At 55.9% G+C, this 24,129-nt stretch overlaps 1 protein-coding gene across 1 annotated transcript in view; it reads right to left on the bottom strand.

Moving 5' to 3' along the window:
* Positions 1-1,171: 1,171 nt before the first annotated feature.
* Positions 1,172-24,129, bottom strand: part of KCNJ8 (potassium inwardly rectifying channel subfamily J member 8) — a 29,283-nt gene continuing 6,325 nt past the window's right edge. Inside the window, exons 2-3 of the mRNA XM_069963734.1 lie at positions 18,730-19,158; positions 1,172-2,864 (exon numbers count right to left, since the gene is read on the bottom strand). Coding sequence (XP_069819835.1) covers positions 1,961-2,864; positions 18,730-19,082 — 1,257 coding nt within the window. The 5' untranslated portion in view covers positions 19,083-19,158 and the 3' untranslated portion in view covers positions 1,172-1,960. The remainder of the gene's footprint in view (positions 2,865-18,729; positions 19,159-24,129) is intronic.

A 24,129-nucleotide genomic window follows, 5' to 3' on the forward strand; every position in this document is an offset into this window, starting at 1 on the left:
AACACCCCCCCCCCCGACTGCCCTGACACTCTGTGCTGATCCCAACACCCCCCCCCCCGACTGCCCTGACACTCTGTGCTAATCCCAACACCCCCCCCCCCCGACTGCCCTGACACTCTGTGCTGATCCCAACACCCCCCCCCCCGACTGCCCTGACACTCTGTGCTGATCCCAACATTCCCCCCCACCGACTGCCCTGACACTCTGTGCTGATCCCAACACCCCCCCCCGACTGACCTGACACTCTGTGCTGATCCCAACACCCCCCCCGACTGACCTGACACTCTGTGCTGATCCCAACACCCCCCCCCCGACTGCCCTGACACTCTGTGCTGATCCCAACACCCCCCCCCCCGACTGCCCTGACATTCTGTGCTGATCCCAACACCTCCCCCCCCGACTGCCCTGACACTCTGTGCTGATCCCAACACCCCCCCCCCGACTGCCCTGACACTCTGTGCTGATCCCAACACCCCCCCACCCCGACTGCCCTGACACTCTGTGCTGATCCCAACACCCCCCCCCCCCGACTGCCCTGACACTCTGTGCTGATCCCAACACCCCCCCACCCCAACTGCCCTGACACTCTGTGCTGATCCCAACACCCCCCCCCGACTGCCCTGACACTCTGTGCTGATCCCAACACCCCCCCCCCTCGACTGCCCTGACACTCTGTGCTGATCCCAACACCCCCCCCGACTGCCCTGACACTCTGTGCTGATCCCAACACCCCCCCCCCCCCCCGACTGCCCTGACACTCTGTGCTGATCCCAACACCCCCCCACCCCAACTGCCCTGACACTCTGTGCTGATCCCAACACCCCCCCCCCCCGACTGCCCTGACACTCTGTGCTGATCCCAACACCCCCCCCCCCCGACTGCCCTGACACTCTGTGCTGATCCCAACACCCCCCTCCCCCCCGACTGCCCTGACACTCTGTGCTGATCCCAACACCCCCCCCCCCCCGACTGCCCTGACACTCTGTGCTGATCCCAACACCCCCCCCCCCCCCCCCCCCTGTGCTGATCCTCCTCTGTCCTCATGGTTTCCCAGTTGCTACAGACATTTTCTGTCCTAACTAAAGTGAATCTGAAAAATAATTCAAGAAGGACACCTCCCAAGAGGCAACAAGCACCGTGGGGGGTTCCATAAAGGATGGACACAAGAGAATTCTGAGTAAGACTTTTATTCACAGTATGCAGGAGGTACGAGAGGCAATAAACAGAGAAAGAAGACGGAGGCAGGGGAGGAGAGAAGAAGGAGGCAGAGGAGGAGAGAAGAAGGAGGCAGAGAAGGAGAGAAGAAGGAGGCAGAGGAGGAGAGAAGAAGGAGGCAGAGGAGGAGAGAAGGAGGAGGCAGAGGAGGAGAGAAGAAGGAGGCAGAGGAGGAGAGAAGAAGGAGGCAGAGGAGGAGAGAAGAAGGAGGCAGAGAAGAAGAGAGGGAGGAGGAGAGAAGGAGGCAGAGGAGGAGAGAGGGAGGAGGAGAGAAGGAGGCAGAGGAGGAGAGAAGAAGGAGGCAGAGGAGGAGAGAAGAAGAGAGGGAGGAGGCAGAGGAGGAGAGAAGAAGGAGGCAGAGAAGAAGAGAGGGAGGAGGAGAGAAGGAGGCAGAGGAGGAGAGAGGGAGGAGGAGAGAAGGAGGCAGAGGAGGAGAGAAGAAGGAGGCAGAGGAGGAGAGAAGAAGGAGGCAGAGGAGGAGAGAAGAAGAGAGGGAGGAGGCAGAGGAGGAGAGAAGAAGGAGGCAGAGAAGAAGAGAGGGAGGAGGAGAGAAGGAGGCAGAGGAGGAGAGAAGAAGGAGGCAGAGAAGGAGAGAAGAAGGAGGCAGAGAAGAAGAGAGGGAGGAGATGGGTAGAGAAAGATGGAGGAGGCAGAGGAAGGTGGCAGGAGAACAGAGATGAATAGAGGAGTCAAAAGGAAGGTGGAGGAGGGCCCAGAAAGAGCGAGGTATTCCACCGTCCTCTGCCTATCCTGTCTCCCCTGATGACTTGTTCTGTTCTGGAGCCATGAATTGCACCTTGGGCACAATAAGTCCGGAGTTGTTGCGTCGCATGGAGTTGTTGCGTCGCATGGAGTTGTTCCTTCTCATGGAGTTGCGTTTCCTCAGGGAGTTCTGGTGGGACAGCTCACTTTTCTGGAGGGTCTGGATTAGGATGGAGGGCTTCTCATCTAGTTCCCGGGCACTGCAGCGAGGAGTGGCCACTTTAACTGTATTGCCAAATTTGGAATAGTCCACAGAGTAGACTCCTTCCTCCTCCGAGACAATTGACACAAAACGTTGACCCCACAGGATCTCCTCAGTGGTGTAGGAGGTCCGGGCCTGGGTCGTGATCCCTGTGGTCTCCACCACACCCTCAAGGATGACTATGACCTCCAGGTCCTGAGTGGACAGATCAGAGGCGCAGACCTCATACAAGGGACTCCTTTTATCGATCACATGAGAAATGATCAGTGGCGCCACCAGAAAAATGTTGTTGCTGTCGATAGAGTTGTCCACGGGAACATCGATCTGATGAATGGGAATGACCTCACCCTCTGGAGTGACTGTTTTTCTGACCACCTGAATCCTCACCGAGGCACTGATGATCATGCTCTTACGTAAGTCCCCGACACGAAACATGAGGCAAAGCTTTCCATTCCTAACAGCTATGACAGCATGGCGGCTGAAGATCAGGGTCTCGGCCCGGCGGTGGGACTGCGCGGTTTTCATGAAGATGCAGCCCAACATCACGGCATTGACTATTAAACCAACAATGTTTTGTATAATCAGGAGGCTAATGGCTAGGGGGCACTCTTCTGTCATCATCCGCCCCCCAAATCCAATAGTCACTTGCACCTCAATGGAGAATAGAAAGGCGGCTGTGAAAGACCTGGAAGAGGGGGAAAATGTCACTACGAATGCAAAGAAAAGGTCAGAATTGGTAAACTCAACATAATGCAATAAAAACTGCAATGGGGGAACAGAGGTCATCGCTGTTATAGGAGGAATCTACAGATATAAGAAAGGAGTGGGACCAAAATCTACAGGAACGGAAGAAGAGGAACAAGCTGCCCCCATCCAGGCATGTGTTAGGAGAAGCTACAGAGACGAGACACTCTACAGAGAGGAGACAGCCCGCTACAGGAGCTACAGAGAGGAGACAGCCTGCTACAGGAGCCGCTCTACAGAGAGGAGACAGCCTGCTACATGAGCCGCTCTACAGAGAGGAGACCGCCTGCTACAGGAGCTACAGAGAGGAGACAGCCCGCTACAGGAGCTACAGAGAGGAGACAGCCCGCTACAGGAGCCGCTCTACAGAGAGGAGACAGCCCGCTACAGGAGCCGCTCTACAGAGAGAAGACAGCCCGCTACAGGAGCCGATACACAGTGAGGAGACAGCCTGCTACAGGAGCCGCTCTACAGAGAGGAGACAGCCTGCTACAGGAGCCGCTCTACAGAGGGGAGACAGCCCGCTACAGGAGCTACAGAGAGGAGACAGCCTGCTACAGGAGCTACAGAGAGGAGACAGCCCACTACAGGAGCCGCTCTACAGAGAGGAGACAGCCCGCTACAGGAGCTACAGAGAGGAGACAGCCTGCTACAGGAGCTACAGAGAGGAGACAGCCCACTACAGGAGCCGCTCTACAGAGAGGAGACAGCCCGCTACAGGAGCTACAGAGAGGAGACAGCCTGCTACAGGAGCTACAGAGAGGAGACAGCCCGCTACAGGAGCTACAGAGAGGAGACAGCCCGCTACAGGAGCTACAGAGAGGAGACAGCCCGCTACAGGAGCCGCTCTACAGAGAGGAGACACCCTGCTACAGGAGCTACAGAGACGAGACACTCTACAGAGAGGAGACAGCCCGCTACAGGAGCTACAGAGAGGAGACAGCCTGCTACAGGAGCCGCTCTACAGAGAGGAGACAGCCTGCTACAGGAGCCGCTCTACAGAGAGGAGACAGCCTGCTACAGGAGCTACAGAGAGGAGACAGCCCGCTACAGGAGCCGCTCTACAGAGAGGAGACAGCCTGCTACAGGAGCCGCTCTACAGAGAGGAGACAGCCTGCTACAGGAGCCGCTCTACAGAGAGGAGACAGCCTGCTACAGGAGCTACAGAGAGGAGACAGCCCACTACAGGAGCTACAGAGAGGAGACAGCCCACTACAGGAGCCGCTCTACAGAGAGGAGACAGCCTGCTACAGGAGCTACAGAGAGGAGACAGCCTGCTACAGGAGCCGCTCTACAGAGAGGAGACAGCCTTCTACAGGAGCTACAGAGAGGAGACAGCCCGCTACAGGAGCTACACAGAGGAGACAGCCCACTACAGGAGCCGCTCTACAGAGAGGAGACAGCCTGCTACAGGAGCTACAGAGAGGAGACAGCCCGCTACAGGAGCCGCTCTACAGAGAGGAGACAGCCTGCTACAGGAGCCGCTCTACAGAGAGGAGACAGCCCGCTACAGGAGCCGCTCTACAGAGAGGAGACAGCCTGCTACAGGAGCCGCTCTACAGAGAGGAGACAGCCCGCTACAGGAGCTGCTCTACAGAGAGGAGACAGCCCGCTACAGGAGCTACAGAGAGGAGACAGTCTGCTACAGGAGCTATAGAGAGGAGACAGCCCGCTACAAGAGCTACAGATAGGAGACAGCCTGCTACAGGAGCTACACAGAGGAGACAGCCCACTACAGGAGCCGCTCTACAGAGAGGAGACAGCCTGCTACAGGAGCTACAGAGAGGAGACAGCCTGCTACAGGAGCTACAGAGAGGAGACAGCCCGCTACAGGAGCTAAAGAGAGGAGACAGCCCGCTACAGGAGCTAAAGAGAGGAGACAGCCCGCTACAGGAGCTACAAAGAGGAGACAGCCTGCTACAGGAGCTACAGAGAGGAGACAGCCCGCTACAGGAGCTACAGAGAGGAGACAGCCTGCTACAGGAGCGGCTCTACAGAGAGGAGGCAGCCTGCTACAGGAGCTACAGAGAGGAGACAGCCTGCTACAGGAGCGGCTCTACAGAGAGGAGGCAGCCTGCTACAGGAGCCGCTCTACAGAGAGGAGACAGCCTGCTACAGGAGCCTCTCTACAGAGAGGAGACAGCCCGCTACAGGAGCTACTATACAGAGGGGAGACAGCCCGCTACAGGAGCCGCTCTATAGAGAGGAGACAGCCCGCTACAGGAGCTGCTCTACAGAGAAGAGACAGCCTGCTACAGGAGCCGCTCTACAGAGACGAGACAGCCCACTACAGGAGCCGCTCTACAGAGAGGAGACAGCCCGCTACAGGAGCCACTCTAAAGAGAGGAGACAGCCTGCTACAGGAGCCGCTCTACAGAGAGAAGACAGCCCGCTACAGGAGCCGTCCTACAGAGAGGAGACAGCCCGCTACAGGAGCTACAGAGAGGAGACAGCCCGCTACAGGAGCCGCTCTACAGATAGAAGAGACAGCCCGCTACAGGAGCTACAGAGAGGAGACAGCCTGCTACAGGAGCTACAGAGAGGAGACAGCCTGCTACAGGAGCCGCTCTACAGAGAGGAGACAGCCTGCTACAGGAGCCGCTACACAGAGAGGAGACAGCCCGCTACAGGAGCCACTCTACAGAGAGGAGACAGTCTGCTACAGGAGCTGCTCTACAGAGAGGAGACAGCCTGCTACAGGAGCTACAGAGAGGAGACACCCTGCTACAGGAGCTACAGAGAGGAGACAGCCTGCTACAGGAGCCGCTCTACAGAGAGAGGAGACAGCCTGCTACAGGAGCCGCTCTACAGAGAGGAGACACCCTGCTACAGGAGCTGCTCTACAGAGAGGAGACAGCCCGCTACAGGAGCCGCTCTACAGAGAGGAGACAGCCCGCTACAGGAGCTACAGAGAGGAGACAGCCTGCTACAGGAGCCGCTCTACAGAGAGGAGGCAGCCCGCTACAGGAGCCGCTCTACAGAGAGGAGACAGCCCGCTACAGGAGCTACAGAGAGGAGACTGCCCGCTACAGGAGCTACAGAGAGGAGACAGCCCACTACAGGAGCCGTCCTACAGAGAGGAGACAGCCCGCTACAGGAGCTAGAGAGAGGAGACAGCCTACTACAGGAGCCGCTCTACAGAGAGGAGACAGCCTGCTACAGGAGCTACAGAGAGGAGACAGCCTGCTACAGGAGCTACAGAGAGGAGACAGCCTGCTACAGGAGCTACAGACAGGAGACAGCCCGCTACAGGAGCCGCTCTACAGAGAGGAGACAGCCTGCTACAGGAGCCGCTCTACAGAGAGGAGACAGCCCGATATAAGAGCCGCTCTACAGAGAGGAGACAGTCTGCTACAAGAGCCGCTCTACAGAGAGGAGACAGCCTGGTACAGGAGCCGCTCTACAGAGAGGAGACAGCCTGCTACAGGAGCCGCTCTAAAGAGGAGAGACAGCCTGCTACAGGAGCCGCTCTACAGAGAGGAGACAGCCTGCTATAGGAGCTGCTCTACAGAGAGGAGACAGCCCGCTACAGGAGCCGCTCTACAGAGAGGAGACAGCCTGCTACAGGAGCCGCTATACAGAGAGGAGACAGCCTGCTACAGGAGCTACAGAGAGGAGACAGCCTGCTACAGGAGCTACAGAGAGGAGACAGCCCGCTACAGGAGCTACAGAGAGGAGACAGCCTGCTACAGGAGCTACAGACAGGAGACAGCCCGCTACAGGAGCCGCTCTACAGAGAGGAGACAGCCTGCTACAGGAGCCGCTCTACAGAGAGGAGACAGCCCGATATAAGAGCCGCTCTACAGAGAGGAGACAGTCTGCTACAAGAGCCGCTCTACAGAGAGGAGACAGCCTGGTACAGGAGCCGCTCTACAGAGAGGAGACAGCCTGCTACAGGAGCCGCTCTAAAGAGAAGAGACAGCCTGCTACAGGAGCCGCTCTACAGAGAGGAGACAGCCTGCTATAGGAGCTGCTCTACAGAGAGGAGACAGCCCGCTACAGGAGCCGCTCTACAGAGAGGAGACAGCCTGCTACAGGAGCCGCTATACAGAGAGGAGACAGCCTGCTACAGGAGCTACAGAGAGGAGACAGCCTGCTACAGGAGCTACAGAGAGGAGACAGCCCACTACAGGAGCCGCTCTACAGAGAGGAGACAGCCTGCTACAGGAGCTACAGAGAGGAGACAGCCTGCTACAGGAGCTACAGAGAGGAGACAGCCCACTACAGGAGCCGCTCTACAGAGGGGAGACAGCCGGCTACAGGAGCTACAGAGAGGAGATAGGCCGCTACAGAGAGGAGACAGCCTGCTACAGGAGCTACAGAGAGGAGATAGGCCGCTACAGAGAGGAGACAGCCTGCTACAGGAGCCGCTCTACAGAGAGGAAACAGCCTGCTACAGGAGCTACAGAGAGGAGACAGCCCGCTACAAGAGCCGCTCTACAGAGAGGAGACAGCCTGCTACAGGAGCTACAGAGAGGAGACAGCCTGCTACAGGAGCTACAGAGAGGAGACAGCCTGCTACAGGAGCTACAGAGAGGAGACAGCCTGCTACAGGAGCCGCTTTACAGAGAGAGGAGACAGCCCGCTACAGGAGCCGCTCTACAGAGAGGAGACAGTCTGCTACAGGAACTACAGAGAGGAGACAGCCTGCTACAGGAGCTACAGAGAGGAGACAGCCTGCTACAGGAGCCGCTCTACAGAGAGGAGACAGCCTGCTACAGGAGCCGCTACACAGAGAGGAGACAGCCCGCTACAGGAGCCGCTATACAGAGAGGAGACAGCCCGCTATAGGAGCCGTCTACAGAGAGGAGACAGCCTGCTACAGGAGCCGTCTACAGAGAGGAGACAGCCCGCTACAGGAGCCGACCTACAGAGAGGAGACAGCCTGCTACAGGAGCCGCTCTACAGAGAGGAGACAGCCCGCTACAGGAGCCGCTCTACAGAGAGGAGACAGCCCGCTACAGGAGCTACAGAGAGGAGACAGCCTGCTACAAGAGCCGCTCTACAGAGAGGAGACAGCCTGCTACGGGAGCTACAGAGAGGAGACAGCCTGCTACAAGAGCCGCTCTACAGAGAGGAGACAGCCTGCTACAGGAGCCGCTCTACAGAGAGAAGAGACAGCCTGCTACAGGAGCCGACCTACAGAGAGGAGACAGCCCGCTACAGGAGCCGCTCTACAGAGAGGAGACAGCCTGCTACAGGAGCTACAGAGAGGAGACACCCTGCTACAGGAGCCGCTCTACAGAGAGGAGACAGCACGCTACAGGAGCCGCTGTACAGAGAGGAGACAGCCTGCTACAGGAGCCGCTACACAGAGAGGAGACAGCCTGCTAGAGGAGCCGTTCTAAAGAGAGGAGACAGCCTGCTATAGGAGCCGTCTACAGAGAGGAGGCAGCCTGCTACAGGAGCTACAGAGAGGAGACAGCCTGCTACAGGAGCCGCTCTACAGAGAGGAGACAGCCTGCTATAGGAGCCGTCTACAGAGAGGAAACAGCCTGCTACAGAAGCTACAGAGGGGAGTCAGCCCGCTACAGGGGCCGTCCTACAGAGAGGACACAGCCTGCTACAGGAGCTACAGAGAGGAGACAGCCTGCTACAGGAGCTACAGAGAGGAGACAGCCCGCTACAGGAGCTACAGAGGGGAGTCAGCCCGCTACAGGGGCCGTCCTACAGAGAGGACACAGCCTGCTACAGGAGCTACAGAGAGGAGACAGCCTGCTACAGGAGCTACAGAGAGGAGACAGCCCGCTACAGGAGCTACAGAGAGGAGACAGCCCGATACAGGTGCCGACCTACAGAGAGGAGACAGCCCGCTACAGGAGCTACAGAGTGGAGACAGCCTGCTACAGGAGCCGTCTACAGAGAGGAGAGAGCCCGCTACAGGAGCTACAGAGGGGAGTCAGCCCGCTACAGGGGCCGTCCTACAGAGAGGACACAGCCTGCTACAGGAGCTACAGAGAGGAGACAGCCTGCTACAGGAGCTACAGAGAGGAGACAGCCCGCTACAGGAGCTACAGAGAGGAGACAGCCCGATACAGGTGCCGACCTACAGAGAGGAGACAGCCCGCTACAGGAGCTACAGAGTGGAGACAGCCTGCTACAGGAGCCGTCTACAGAGAGGAGAGAGCCCGCTACAGGAGCCAACCTACAGAGAGGAGACAGCCCGCTACAGGAGCTACAGAGTGGAGACAGCCTGCTACAGGAGCGGCTCTACAGAGAGGAGACAGCCCGCTACAGGAGCGGCTCTACAGAGAGGAGACTGTCTGCTACAGGAGCCGGTCTACAGAGCGGAGACAACCTGCTACAGGAGCCGCTCTACAGAGAGGAGACAGCCCGCTACAGGAGCTACAGAGAGGAGACAGCCTGCTACAGGAGCTACAGAGAGGAGACAGCCTGCTACAAGAGCCGCTCTACAGAGAGGAGACAGCCTGCTACAGGAGCCGCTCTACAGAGAGGAGACAGCCCGCTACAGGAGCTGCTCTACACAGAGGAGACAGCCCGCTACAGGAGCCGCTCTACAGAGAGGAGACAGCCTGCTACAGGAGCCGCTCTACAGAGAGGAGACAGCCCACTACAGGAGCCGCTCTACAGATTGGAGACAGCACGCTACAGGAGCTACAGAGAGGAGACAGCCTGCTACAGGAGCCGCTACACAGAGAGGAGACAGCCCGCTACAGGAGCTACAGAGAGGAGACAGCCCGCTACAGGAGCCGCTCTACAGAGAGGAGACACCGTGCTACAGGAGCTACAGAGAGGAGACAGCCCGCTACAGGAGCCGCTGTACACAGAGGAGACAGCCCGCTACAGGAGCCGCTCTACAGAGAGGAGACACCCCGCTACAGGAGCTACAGAGAGGAGACAGCCTGCTACAGGAGCCGCTGTACAAAGAGGAGACAGCCCGCTACAGGAGCCTCTCTACAGAGAGGAGACAGCCTGCTACAGGAGCCGCTGTACACAGAGGAGACAGCCCGCTACAGGAGCCGCTCTACAGAGAGGAGACAGCCCGCTACTGGAGCCGTCCTACAGAGAGGAGACAGCCCGCTACAGGAGCTACAGAGAGGAGACAGCCTGCTACAGGAGCCGCTCTACAGAGAGGAGACAGCCTGCTACAGGAGCCGTCCTAAAGAGAGGAGACAGCCCGCTACAGGAGCTACAGAGAGGAGACAGCCTGCTACAGGAGCCGCTGTACAGAGAGCAGACAGCCTGCTACAGGAGCCGCTCTACAGAGAGGAGACAGCGCGCTACAGGAGCTACAGAGAGGAGACAGCCTGCTACAGGAGCTACAGAGAGGAGACAGCCCGCTACAGGAGCCGCTCTGCAGAGAGGAGATAGCCTGCTACAAGAGCCGCTCTACAGAGAGGAGACAGCCTGCTACAGGAGCCGCTCTACAGATTGGAGACAGCCTGCTACAGGAGCCACTCTACAGAGAGGAGACAGCCCGCTACAGGAGCCGCTCTACAGAGAAGAGACAGCCTGCTACAGGAGCCGCTCTACAGAGAAGAGACAGCCTGCTACAGGAGCCGCTATACAGAGAGGAGACAGCCTGCTACAGGAGCCGCTCTACAGAGAGGAGACAGCCTGCTACAGGAGCTACAGAGAGGAGACAGCCCGCTACAGGAGCCGCTCTACAGAGAGGAGACAGCCTGCTACAGGAGCCACTCTACAGATTGGAGACAGCCTGCTACTGGAGCCGCTTTACAGAGAGGAGACAGCCTGATACAGGAGCCACTCTACAGAGAGGAGACAGCCCGCTACAGGAGCCGCTCTACAGAGAGGAGACACCCTGCTACAGGAGCTACAGAGAGGAGACAGCCCGCTACAGGAGCCGTCCTACAGAGAGGAGACAGCCCGCTACAGGAGCTACAGAGAGGAGACAGCCTACTACAGGAGCCGCTCTACAGAGAGGAGACAGCCCGCTACAGGAGCTACAGAGAGGAGACAGCCTACTACAGGAGCCGCTCTACAGAGAGGAGACAGCCTGCTACAGGAGCTACAGAGAGGAGACAGCCTGCTACAGGAGCTACAGAGAGGAGACATCCCGCTACAGGAGCCGCTGTACAGAGAGAAGACAGCCCGCTACAGGAGCCGCTCTACAGAGAGGAGACAGCCCGCTACAGGAGCCGCTCTACAGAGAGGAGACAGCCTGCTACAGGAGCCGCTACACAGAAGAGACAGCCCGCTACAGGACCCGCTCTACAGAGAGAGGAGACAGCCTGCTACAGGAGCCGCTCTACAGAGAGGAGACAGCTCGCTACAGGAGCCGCTCTACAGACAGGAGACAGCCTGCTACAGGAGCCGCTCTACAAAGAGGAGACAGCCTGCTACAGGAGCCGCTCTACAGAGAGGAGACAGCCCGTACAGGAGCCGCTCTACAGATTGGAGACAGCCTGCTACAGGAGCCGCTCTACAGAGAGGAGACAGCCCGCTACAGGAGCCACTCTACAGATTGGAGACAGCCAACTACAGGAGCCGCTCTACAGAGAGGAGACAGCCCGCTACAGGAGCCGCTGTACAGAGAGGAGACAGCCTGCTACAGGAGCCGCTCTACAGAGAGGAAACAGCCCGCTACAGGAGCCGCTATACAGAGAGGAGACAGCCTGCTACAGGAGCCGCTCTACAGAGAGGAGACAGCCCGCTACAGGAGCTACAGAGAGGAGACAGCCTGCTACAGGAGCCGCTCTACAGAGAGGAGACAGCCCGCTACAGGAGCCGCTGTACAGAGAGGAGACAGCCCGCTACAGGAGCCGCTCTACAGAGAGGAGACAGCCTGCTACAGGAGCCGCTCTACAGAGAGAAGACAGCCCGCTACAGGAGCTACAGAAAGGAGACAGCCTGCTACAGGAGCCGCTGTACAGAGAGCAGACAGCCTGCTACAGGAGCCGCTCTACAGAGAGGAGACAGCCTGCTACAGGAGCCACTTTGCAGAGAGGAGACAGCCTGCTACAGGAGCCGCTCTACAGAGAGGAGACAGCCCGCTACAGGAGCCGCTCTACAGATTGGAGACAGCCCACTACAGGAGCCGCTCTACAGAGAGGAGACAGCCCGCTACAGGAGCCGCTCTACAGATTGGAGACAGCCTGCTACAGGAGCCGCTTTACAGAGAGGAGACAGCCTGCTACAGGAGCCGCTCTACAGAGAGAAGACAGCCCGCTACAGGAGCCGCTCTACAGAGAGGAGACAGCCCGCTACAGGAGCCGCTCTACAGAGAGGAGACAGCCCGCTACAGGAGCCACTCTACAGAGAGGAGACAGCCCGCTACAGGAGCCGCTCTACAGAGAGGAGTTAGCCTGCTACAGGAGCCGCTCTACAGAGAGGAGACAGCCTGCTACAGGAGCTACAGAGAGGAGACAGCCTGCTACAGGAGCCGCTCTACAGATTGGAGACAGCCTGCTACAGGAGCCGCTCTACAGAGAGGAGACAGCCTGCTACAGGAGCCGCTTTACAGAGAGGAGACAGCCTGCTACAGGAGCTACAGAGAGAAGACAGCGTGCTACAGGAGCCGCTGTACAGAGAGGAGACAGCCTGCTACAGGAGCCGCTCTACAGAGAGGAGACCGCCTGCTACAGGAGCCGCTCTACAGAGAGGAGACAGCCCGCTACAGAAGCCGCTCTACAGAGAGGAGACAGCCTGCTACAGAGAGGAGACAGCCTGCTACAGGAGCTACAGAGAGGAGACAGCCTTCTACAGGAGCCGCTCTACAGAGAGGAGACAGCCTTCTACAGGAGCCGCTCTACAGATTGGAGACAGCCTGCTACAGGAGCCGCTCTACAGAAAGGAGACAGCCCGCTACAGGAGCCGCTATACAGAGAGGAGACAGCCTGCTACAGGAGCCGCTTTACAGAGAGGAGACAGCCTGCTACAGGAGCCGCTATACAGAGAGGAGACAGCCTGCTACAGGAGCTACTATACAGAGAGAGGAGACAGCCTGCTACAGGAGCCACTCTACAGAGAGGAGACAGCCCGCTACAGGAGCTACAGAGAGGAGACAGCCTGCTACAGGAGCCGCTCTACAGAGAGGAGACAGCCTGCTACAGAAGCTATAGAAAGGAGACAGCCTGCTACAGGAGCCGCTGTACAGAGAGCAGACAGCCTGCTACAGGAGCCGCTCTACAGAGAGGAGACAGCCCGCTACAGGAGCCGCTCTACAAAGAGGAGACAGCCTGCTACAGGAGCCGCTCTACAGAGAGGAGACAGCCCGCTACAGGAGCCGCTATGCAGAGAGGAGACAGCCTGCTACAGGACCCGCTCTACAGAGAGGAGACAGCCCGCTACAGGAGCCGCTCTACAGATTGGAGACAGCCCGCTACAGGAGCCGCTCTACAGATTGGAGACAGCCCACTACAGGAGCCGCTCTACAGATTGGATACAGCCCACTACAGGAGCAGCTCTACAGATTGGAGACAGCCTGCTACAGGAGCCGCTTTACAGAGAGGAGACAGCCCGCTACAGGAGCCGCTCTACAGAGAGGAGACAGCCCGCTTCACGAGCTACAGAGAGGAGACAGCCCGCTACAGGAGCCGCTCTACAGAGAGAGGAGACAGCCCGCTACAGGAGCCGCTCTACAGAGAGGAGACAGCCCGCTACAGGAGCTACAGAGAGGAGACAGCCTGCTACAGGAGCCGCTCTACAGAGAGAGGAGACAGCCTGCTACAGGAGCCGTTGTACAGAGAGGAGACAGCCCGCTACAGGAGCCACAGAGAGGAGACAGCCCGCTACAGGAGCCGCTGTACAGAGAGGAGACAGCCCGCTACAGGAGCCGCTCTACAGAGAGGAGACAGCCCGCTACAGGAGCCGCTCTACAGAGAGGAGACAGCCCGCTACAGGAGCCGCTCTACAGAGATTAGACAGCCCGCTACAGGAGCCGCTCTACACAGAGAGGAGACAGCCCGCTACAGGAGCCGCCCTACAGAGAGGAGACAGCCTTCTACAGGAGCCGCTCTACAGAGAGGAGACAGCCCGCTACAGGAGCTACAGAGAGGAGACAGCCTGCTACAGGAGCCGCTCTACAGAGAGGAGACAGACTGCTACAGGAGCCGCGCTACAGAGAGGAGACAGACTGCTACAGGAGCCGCTATACAGAGAGGAGACAGCCTGCTACAGGAGCTACAGAGAGGAGACAGCCTGCTACAGGAGCTACAGAGAGGAGACAGCCCACTACAGGAGCCGTCTACAGAGAGGAGACAGCCTGATACAGGAGCCGCTCTACAGAGAGGAGACAGCCTGCTACAGGAGCTGCTCTACAGAGAGGAGACAGCCTGCTACAGGAGCCGCTCTACAGAGAGGAGACAGCCTGCTACAGGAGCTACAGAGAGGAGACAGCCCGCTACAGGAGCCGCTCTACAGAGAGGAGACAGCCTGCTACAGGAGCCGTTCTACAGAGAGGAGACAGCCTGCTACAGGAGCCGCTCTACAGAGAGGAGACAGCCCGCTACAGGAGCTACAGAGAGGAGACAGCCTGCTACAGGAGCTACAGAGAGGAGACAGCCTGCTACAGGAGCTACAGAGAGGAGACAGCCCGCTACAAGAGCCGCTCTACAGAGAGGAGACAGCCCGCTACAGGAGCTACTCTACAGAGAGGAGACAGCCTGCTACAGGAGCTACAGAGAGGAGACAGCCTGCTACAGGAGCTACAGAGAGGAAACAGCCTGCTACAGGAGCCGCTCTACAGAGAGGAGACAGCCTGCTACAGGAGCCGCTCTACAGAGAGAAGACAGCCCGCTACAGGAGCCGCTACACAGAGAGGAGACAGCCCGCTACAGGAGCTCTAGAGAGGAGACAGCCCGCTACAGGAGCCGCTCTACAGAGAGGAGACACCCTGCTACAGGAGCTAAAGAGAGGAGACACCCTGCTACAGGAGCCGCTACACATAGAGGAGACAGCCCGCTACAGGAGCTACAGAGAGGAGACAGCCTGCTACAGGAGCTACAGAGAGGAGACAGCCCGCTACAGGAGCCGCTATACAGAGAGGAGACTGCCCGCTGCAGGAGCCGCTGTACAGAAAGGAGACAGCCCGCTACAGGAGCCGCTATACAGAGAGGAGACAGCCCGCTACAGAAGCCGCTCTACAGAGAGGAGACAGCCCGCTACAGGAGCTACTATACAGAGAGGAGACAGCCTGCTACAGGAGCCGCTCTACAGAGAGGAGACAGCCCGCTACAGGAGCTACTATACAGAGAGGAGACAGCCTGCTACAGGAGCTACTATACAGAGGGGAGACAGCCCGCTACAGGAGCAGCTCTACAGAGGGGAGACAGCCTGCTACAGGAGCCGCTCTACAGAAGGGAGACAGCCTGCTACAGGAGCTACAGAGAGGAGACAGCCCGCTACAGGAGCCGCTCTACAGAGAGGAGACAGCCTGCTACAGGAGCCGCTCTACAGAGAGGAGACAGCCCGCTACAGGAGCCGCTCTACAGAGAGGAGACAGCTTACTACAGGAGCCGCTCTACAGAGAGGAGACAGCCCGCTACAGAAGCCGCTCTACAGAGAGGAGACAGTCTGCTACAGGAGCCGCTCTACAGAGAGGAGAAAGCCCGCTACAGGAGCCGCTCTACAGAGAGGAGACAGCCCGCTACAGGAGCCGCTCTGCAGAGAGGAGACAGCCCGCTACAGGAGCCGCTCTGCAGAGAGGAGACAGCCTGCTACAGGAGCCGCTTTAAAGAGAGGAGACAGCCCGCTACAGGAGCCGCTATACAGAGAGGAGACAGCCTGCTACAGGAGCTACAGAGAGGAGACACCCTGCTACAGGAGCTACAGAGAGGAGACAGCCCGCTACAGGAGCCGCTATACAGAGAGGAGACAGCCCGCTACAGGAGCTACAGAGAGGAGACAGCCCGCTACTGGAGCTACAGAGAGGAGACAGCCTGCTACAGGAGCTACAGAGAGGAGACAGCCTGCTACAGGAGCTACAGAGAGGAGACAGCCTGCTACAGGAGCCGCTCTACAGAGAGGAGACAGCCCGCTACAGGAGCCGCTCTACAGAGAGGAGACAGCCTGCTACAGGAGCTACAGAGAGGAGACACCCTGCTACAGGAGCCGCTCTACAGAGAGGACACAGCCCACTACAGGAGCCGCTCTACAGAGAGGAGACAGCCCGCTACAGGAGCCGCTCTACAGAGAGGACACAACCTGCTACAGGAGCCGCTCTACAGAGAGGAGACAGCCCGCTACAGGAGCCGCTCTACAGAGGGGAGACACCCTGCTACAGGAGCTAAAGAGAGGAGACACCCTGCTACAGGAGCCGCTACACAGAGAGGAGACAGCCTGCTACAGGAGCCGCTCTACAGAGAGGAGACAGCCCGCTACAGGAGCCGCTCTACAGAGAGAGGAGACAGCCCGCTACAGGAGCCGCTATACAGAGAGGAGACAGCCTGCTACAGGAGCTACAGAGAGGAGACAGCCTGCTACAGGAGCCGCTCTACAGAGAGGAGACAGCCTGCTACAGGAGCTACAGAGAGGAGACAGCCCGCTACAGGAGCCGCTCTACACAGAGGAGACAGCCTGCTACAGGAGCCGCTCTACAGAGAGGAGACAGCCTGCTACAGGAGCTACAGAGAGGAGACAGCCCGCTACAGGAGCCGCTGTACAGAGAGGAGACAGCCTGCTACAGGAGCCGCTCTACAGAGAGAGGAGACAGCCTGCTACAGGAGCCGCTCTACAGAGAGGAGACAGCCCGCTACAGGAGCCGCTGTACAGAGAGGAGACAGCCTGCTACAGGAGCCGCTATACAGAGAGGAGACAGCCCGCTACAGGAGCCGCTCTACAGAGAGGAGACAGCCTGCTACAGAAGCCGCTCTACAGAGAGGAGACAGCCTGCTACAGGAGCTACAGAGAGGAGACAGCCCGCTACAGGAGCCGCTCTACAGAGAGGAGACAGCCTGCTACAGAAGCCGCTCTACAGAGAGGAGACAGCCTGCTACAGGAGCTACAGAGAGGAGACAGCCCGCTACAGGAGCCGCTATACAGAGAGGAGACAGCCCGCTACAGGAGCCGCTGTACAGAGAGGAGACAGCCTGCTACAGGAGCCGCTCTACAGAGAGGAGACAGTTTGCTACAGAAGCCGCTCTACGGAGAGGAGACAGCCCGCTACAGGAGCTACTATACAGAGAGGAGACAGCCTGCTACAGGAGCCGCTCTACAGAGAGGAGACAGCCTGCTACAGGAGCTACAGAGAGGAGACAGCCCGCTACAGGAGCCGCTCTACAGAGAGGAGACAGCCTGCTACAGGAGCTACAGAGAGGAGACAGCCCGCTACAGGAGCCGCTCTACAGAGAGGAGACAGCCCGCTACAGGAGCCGCTCTACAGAGAGGAGACAGCCCGCTACAGGAGCCGCTCTACAGAGAGGAGACAGCCTGCTACAGGAGCTACAGAGAGGAGACAGCCCGCTACAGGAGCCGCTCTACAGAGAGGAGACAGCCTGCTTCAGGAGCTACAGAGAGGAGACAGCCCGCTACAGGAGCCGCTCTACAGAGAGGAGACAGCCCGCTACAGGAGCCGCTCTACAGAGAGGAGACAGCCCGCTACAGGAGCCGCTCTACAGAGAGGAGACAGCCCGCTACAGGAGCCGCTCTACAGAGAGGAGACAGCCTGCTACAGGAGCCGCTCTACAGAGAGAAGACAGCCTGCTACAGGAGCCGCTATACAGAGAGGAGACAGCCTGCTACAGGAGCTACAGAGAGGAGACAGCCCGCTACAGGAGCCGCTATACAGAGAGGAGACTGCCCGCTACAGGAGCCGCTGTACAGAGAGGAGACAGCCTGCTTCAGGAGCCGCTCTACAGAGAGGAGACAGCCCGCTACAGGAGCTGCTCTACAGAGAGGAGACAGCCTGCTACAGGAGCCACTCTACAGAGAGGAGACAGCCTGCTACAGGAGCCGCTCTACAGAGAGGAGACAGCCTGCTACAGGAGCCGCTCTACAGAGAGGAGACAGCCCGCTACAGGAGCCGCTGTACAGAGAGGAGACAGCCTGCTTCAGGAGCCGCTCTACAGAGAGGAGACAGCCCGCTACAGGAGCTGCTCTACAGAGAGGAGACAGCCCGCTACAGGAGCCGCTCTACAGAGAGGAGACAGCCCGCTACAGGAGCCGCTATACAGAGAGGAGACAGCCCGCTACAGGAGCCGCTATACAGAGAGGAGACAGCCTGCTTCAGGAGCCGCTCTACAGAGAGGAGACAGCCCGCTACAGGAGCTGCTCTACAGAGAGGAGACAGCCTGCTACAGGAGCCACTCTACAGAGAGGAGACAGCCTGCTACAGGAGCCGCTCTACAGAGAGGAGACTGCCCGCTACAGGAGCCGCTGTACAGAGAGGAGACAGCCTGCTTCAGGAGCCGCTCTACAGAGAGGAGACAGCCCGCTACAGGAGCTGCTCTACAGAGAGGAGACAGCCTGCTACAGGAGCCGCTATACAGAGAGGAGACAGCCTGCTACAGGAGCCGCTCTACAGAGAGGAGACAGCCTGCTACAGGAGCCGCTCTACAGAGAGGAGACAGCCCGCTACAGGAGCCGCTATACAGAGAGGAGACAGCCCGCTACAGGAGCTACAGAGAGGAGACAGCCTGCTACAGGAGCCGCTCTACAGAGAGGAGACCGCTTCTACCCTGTAAGGCTCTTGCTATTAAAGGAAGGAGCTGCGGCTATTACTGTTATCTAAGTAAATAAATCACTTGTGTTCTATAATGGCTTGAGGTACCACAGCACAGACAAGAAGTGTTGTCATAGGGACAAAGCAAGAGACAATCAGCAGAGATGGATCTGGTCATTGAGTCCTGTAGATGTGGTCAGGTGACTCCGTGCCTCCCTCTACTCACTTGACGTTGGCCACACATGGCTCCCGGCTGATGATATTCTCTCGGACGTCCATGTCTCCGTGAGCGAAGGCGACCAGCCACCACATCATGGCGAACAGCAGCCAGCTGCACAGGAAGGACATGGTGAAGATCACCAGCGTGTGCCGCCACTTCAGGTCCACCAGGGTGGTGAAGACATCTTGTAGGAACCGGCCTTGTTCCCGGATATTTTTGTGAGCCACGTTGCACGCTCCATTCTTTGCCACAAATCGGGCTTTCTTCAGACGGTCGCGGATTCGCGGTTTTTGTAGATTTTCTGCAGCAATTCTGGCCAAAACATATTCCTCAGGAATGATACTCTTACGGGCCAACATTCTGCTGCTATCATAGTCCTAGAATAATGGTGATAGGAGATGTGGTGTGAGTCCTGCTACCTCCAGGGGCTCCAATCTATAGGGGAAAACGGAGAGACATTGTCCTGAGAATACAGCCTATCCATCACTGAGAATACAGCCTATCCATCACTGAGAATACAGCCTATCCATTACTGAGAATACAGCCTATCCATCACTGAGAATACAGCCTATCCATCACTGAGAATACAGCCTATCCATCACTGAGAATACAGCCTATCCATCACTAAGAATACAGCCTATCCATCACTGAGAATACAGCCTATCCATCACTAGAGATCAGCAGTGACATCACTGAGAATACAGCCTATCCATCACTAGAGATCAGTGACATCATTGAGAATACAGCCTATCCATCACTGAGAATACAGCCTATCCATCACTAAGAATACAGCCTATCCATCACTAGAGATCAGCGGTGACATCACTGAGAATACAGCCTATCCATCACTGAGAATACAGCCTATCGATCACTGAGAATACAGCCTATCCATCACTGAGAATACAGCCTATCCATCACTAAGAATACAGCCTATCCATCACTAAGAATACAGCCTATCCATCACTAAGAATACAGCCTATCCATCACTGAGAATACAGCCTATCCATCACTGAGAATACAGCCTATCCATCACTGAGAATACAGCCTATCCATCACTAGAGATCAGCGGTGACATCACTGAGAATACAGCCTATCCATCGCTAGAGATCAGTGACATCACTGAGAATACAGCCTATCCATCACTAGAGATCAGCGGTGACATCACTGAGAATACAGCCTATCCATCACTGAGAATACAGCCTATCGATCACTGAGAATACAGCCTATCCATCACTGAGAATACAGCCTATCCATCACTAAGAATACAGCCTATCCATCACTAAGAATACAGCCTATCCATCACTAAGAATACAGCCTATCCATCACTGAGAATACAGCCTATCCATCACTGAGAATACAGCCTATCCATCACTGAGAATACAGCCTATCCATCACTGAGAATACAGCCTATCCATCACTAGAGATCAGCGGTGACATCACTGAGAATACAGCCTATCCATCACTAGAGATCAGTGACATCACTGAGAATACAGCCTATCCATCACTAAAGATCAGTGACATCACTGAGAATACAGCCTATCCATCACTAGAGATCAGTGACATCACTGAGAATACAGCCTATCCATCACTAGAGATCAGCGGTGACATCACTGAGAATACAGCCTATCCATCACTAGAGATCAGCGGTGACATCACTGAGAATACAGCCTATCCATCACTAGAGATCAGCAGTGACATCACTGAGAATACAGCCTATCCATTACTAGAGATCAGCAGTGACATCAGTGAGAATACAGCCTATCCATCACTAGAGATCAGCGGTGACATCACTGAGAATACAGCCTATCCATCACTAGAGATCAGTGACATCACTGAGAATACAGCCTATCCATCACTAGAGATCAGTGACATCACTAGAGATCAGCGGTGACATCACTGAGAATACAGCCTATCCATCACTAGAGATCAGTGACATCACTGAGAATACAGCCTATCCATCACTAGAGATCAGCGGTGACATCACTGAGAATACAGCCTATCCATCGCTAGAGATCAGTGACATCACTGAGAATACAGCCTATCCATCGCTAGAGATCAGTGACATCACTGAGAATACAGCCTATCCATCACTAGAGATCAGCTGTGACATCACTGAGAATACAGCCTATCCATCACTAGAGATCAGTGACATCACTGAGAATACAGCCTATCCATCACTAGAGATCAGTGACATCACTGAGAATACAGCCTATCCATCACTAGAGATCAGTGACATCACTGAGAATACAGCCTATCCATCGCTAGAGATCAGTGACATCACTGAGAATACAGCCTATCCATCACTAGAGATCAGCGGTGACATCACTGAGAATACAGCCTATCCATCACTAGAGATCAGCGGTGACATCACTGAGAATCAGTAGCGATATTTGATAGGGGGCAGGGTGGGCGGCCGCCCCCGGGCCCACTCTGGCAGGGGCCCACTGTGATCTCCAGAGATTATGCCATGTAATCACTCCTGTGGCCGGAGGCAGAGCAATTCCGCCTCCAGCCACAAGAGGCCGCTACCTTCCCCCTGCACTTGAGTCACACACAGAGAGCAGAGACTCAGGGAGTGAGCTGACTCCTGAGGCTGGCTGTGACAGTACTGCGTTGCAGGTAATTATGGCGTCCTTTCTTTTTCTGGGGGGAGAGGAGGTGTGGGGTGTGATGTGCTGGTCTGGCAAAATGACGGGGACCTAATTTGGAGTTACAGGCTACTGGGGGGATGCAGCTTGGGGTGTGTATACCTTCTGTATTAGTAGAAAAAATGGCGGGCGGGTGGTAAGAAGAGGGTCTGCCATGTGTCCACTTGGTAACTGCAGCTTCTGCCATGAGATAGAATGAGCTTTCTGCCTCAGGCAGCAGACTCTTTAGGCCCTATTCCACCAAACGATTATCGTTTGCATATCATTAACGATTAACGATCTCAAACGACCACTATTGCGAAAGACCTGAAAACGTTCACTCATTTCCATTGAAAGCTAATCGTTACTTATGATCGTAATTGCGATCGTTTTTTCTTCGCTATTTATTCGCTATTGCATTCGTATCTATTGCGAACGACCGAACGATGTCTTATTCAACGCGAACGATTTGCGAACGAGCAACGATAAAAATAGGTCCAGGTCTTTTAAAGCGATCAACGATTTCTCGTTCGGTCGTTAATCGTTAACTGCATTTCAACCGAACGATTATCGTTTAGATTCGAACGATTTAACGATAATCTGAACGATAATCGTCCAGTGGAATAGGGCCCTTTGCCTCACTAGGGGACGGCTGCACAGCACAATCCCTTACTTTCACTTTCACTTATGCAGAGAGCCGACACACATTAGAGCTGACTGGAAGGTGTGTGCCCTGTCCCCTCCACTACTAAACCCCCCATATCTACCTATACTACTACACCCCTTATCCACTATACCTCACTACTACACCCCTCATCCACTACACCTCCACTACTACACCCCTCATCCACTACACCTCACTACTACACCCCTTATCCACTATACCTCACTACTACACCCCTCATCCACTACACCTCCACTACTACACCCCTCATCCACTACACCTCCACTACTACACCCCTTATCCACTATACCTCACTACTACACCCCTCATCCACTACACCTCCACTACTACACCCCTCATCCACTACACCTCCACTACTACACCCCTTATCCACTATACCTCCACTACTACACCCCTCATCCACTACACCTCACTACTACACCCCTTATCCACTATACCTCACTACTACACCCCTTATCCACTATACCTCACTACTACACCCCTCATCCACTATACCTCACTACTACACCCCTTATCCACTATACCTCACTACTACACCCCTCATCCACTATACCTCACTACTACACCCCTTATCCACTATACCTCACTACTACACCCCTTATCCACTATACCTCACTACTACACCCCTCATCCACTATACCTCACTACTACACCCCTTATCCACTATACCTCACTACTACACCCCTCATCCACTATACCTCACTACTACACCCCTTATCCACTATACCTCACTACTACACCCCTTATCCACTATACCTCACTACTACACCCCTTATCCACTACACCTCCACTACTACACCCCTCATCCACTACACCTCCACTACTACACCCCTTATCCACTATACCTCACTACTACACCCCTTATCCACTATACCTCCACTACTACACCCCTCATCCACTACACCTCCACTACTACACCCCTTATCCACTATACCTCACTACTACACCCCTTATCCACTATACCTCCACTACTACACCCCTCATCCACTACTACACCCTTATCCACTATACCTCACTACTACACCCCTTATCCACTATACCTCACTACTACACCCCTTATCCACTATACCTCACTACTACACCCCTCATCCACTACACCTCCACTACTACACCCCTCATATCTACCTATACTACTACTACTACACCCCTTATCCACTATACCTCACTACTACACCCCTTATCCACTATACCTCACTACTACACCCCTTATCCACTATACCTCACTACTACACCCTTTATCCACTATACCTCCACTACTACACCCCTCATCCACTACTACACCCCTTATCCACTATACCTCACTACTACACCCCTTATCCACTATACCTCACTACTACACCCCTTATCCACTATACCTCACTACTACACCCCTTATCCACTATACCTCCACTACTACACCCCTCATCCACTACTACACCCCTTATCCACTATACCTTCACTACTACACCCCTCATCCACTATACCTCCACTACTACACCCCTCATCCACTACACCTCCACTACTACACCCCTCATATCTACCTATACTACTACTACTACACCCCTTATCCACTATACCTCACTACTACACCCCTTATCCACTATACCTCCACTACTACACCCCTCATCCACTACTACACCCCTTATCCACTATACCTCACTACTACACCCCTTATCCACTATACCTCCACTACTACACCCCTCATCCACTACTACACCCCTTATCCACTATACCTTCACTACTACACCCCTTATCCACTATACCTCCACTACTACACCCCTCATCCACTACTACACCCTTATCCACTATACCTTCACTACTACACCCCTCATCCACTATACCTCACTACTACACCCCTCATCCACTATACCTCCACTACTACACCCCTCACCCACTACACCTCCACTACTACACCCCTCATATCTACCTATACTACTACTACACCCCTTATCCACTATACCTCACTACTACACCCCTTATCCACTATACCTCACTACTACACCCCTTATCCACCATACCTCACTACTACACCCCTTATCCACTATACCTCACTACTACACCCCTTATCCACCATACCTCACTACTACACCCCTTATCCACTATACCTCACTACTA

This window comes from Dendropsophus ebraccatus, chromosome 1 (assembly GCF_027789765.1).
Source record: "Dendropsophus ebraccatus isolate aDenEbr1 chromosome 1, aDenEbr1.pat, whole genome shotgun sequence".
NCBI lineage: Eukaryota > Metazoa > Chordata > Amphibia > Anura > Hylidae > Dendropsophus > Dendropsophus ebraccatus.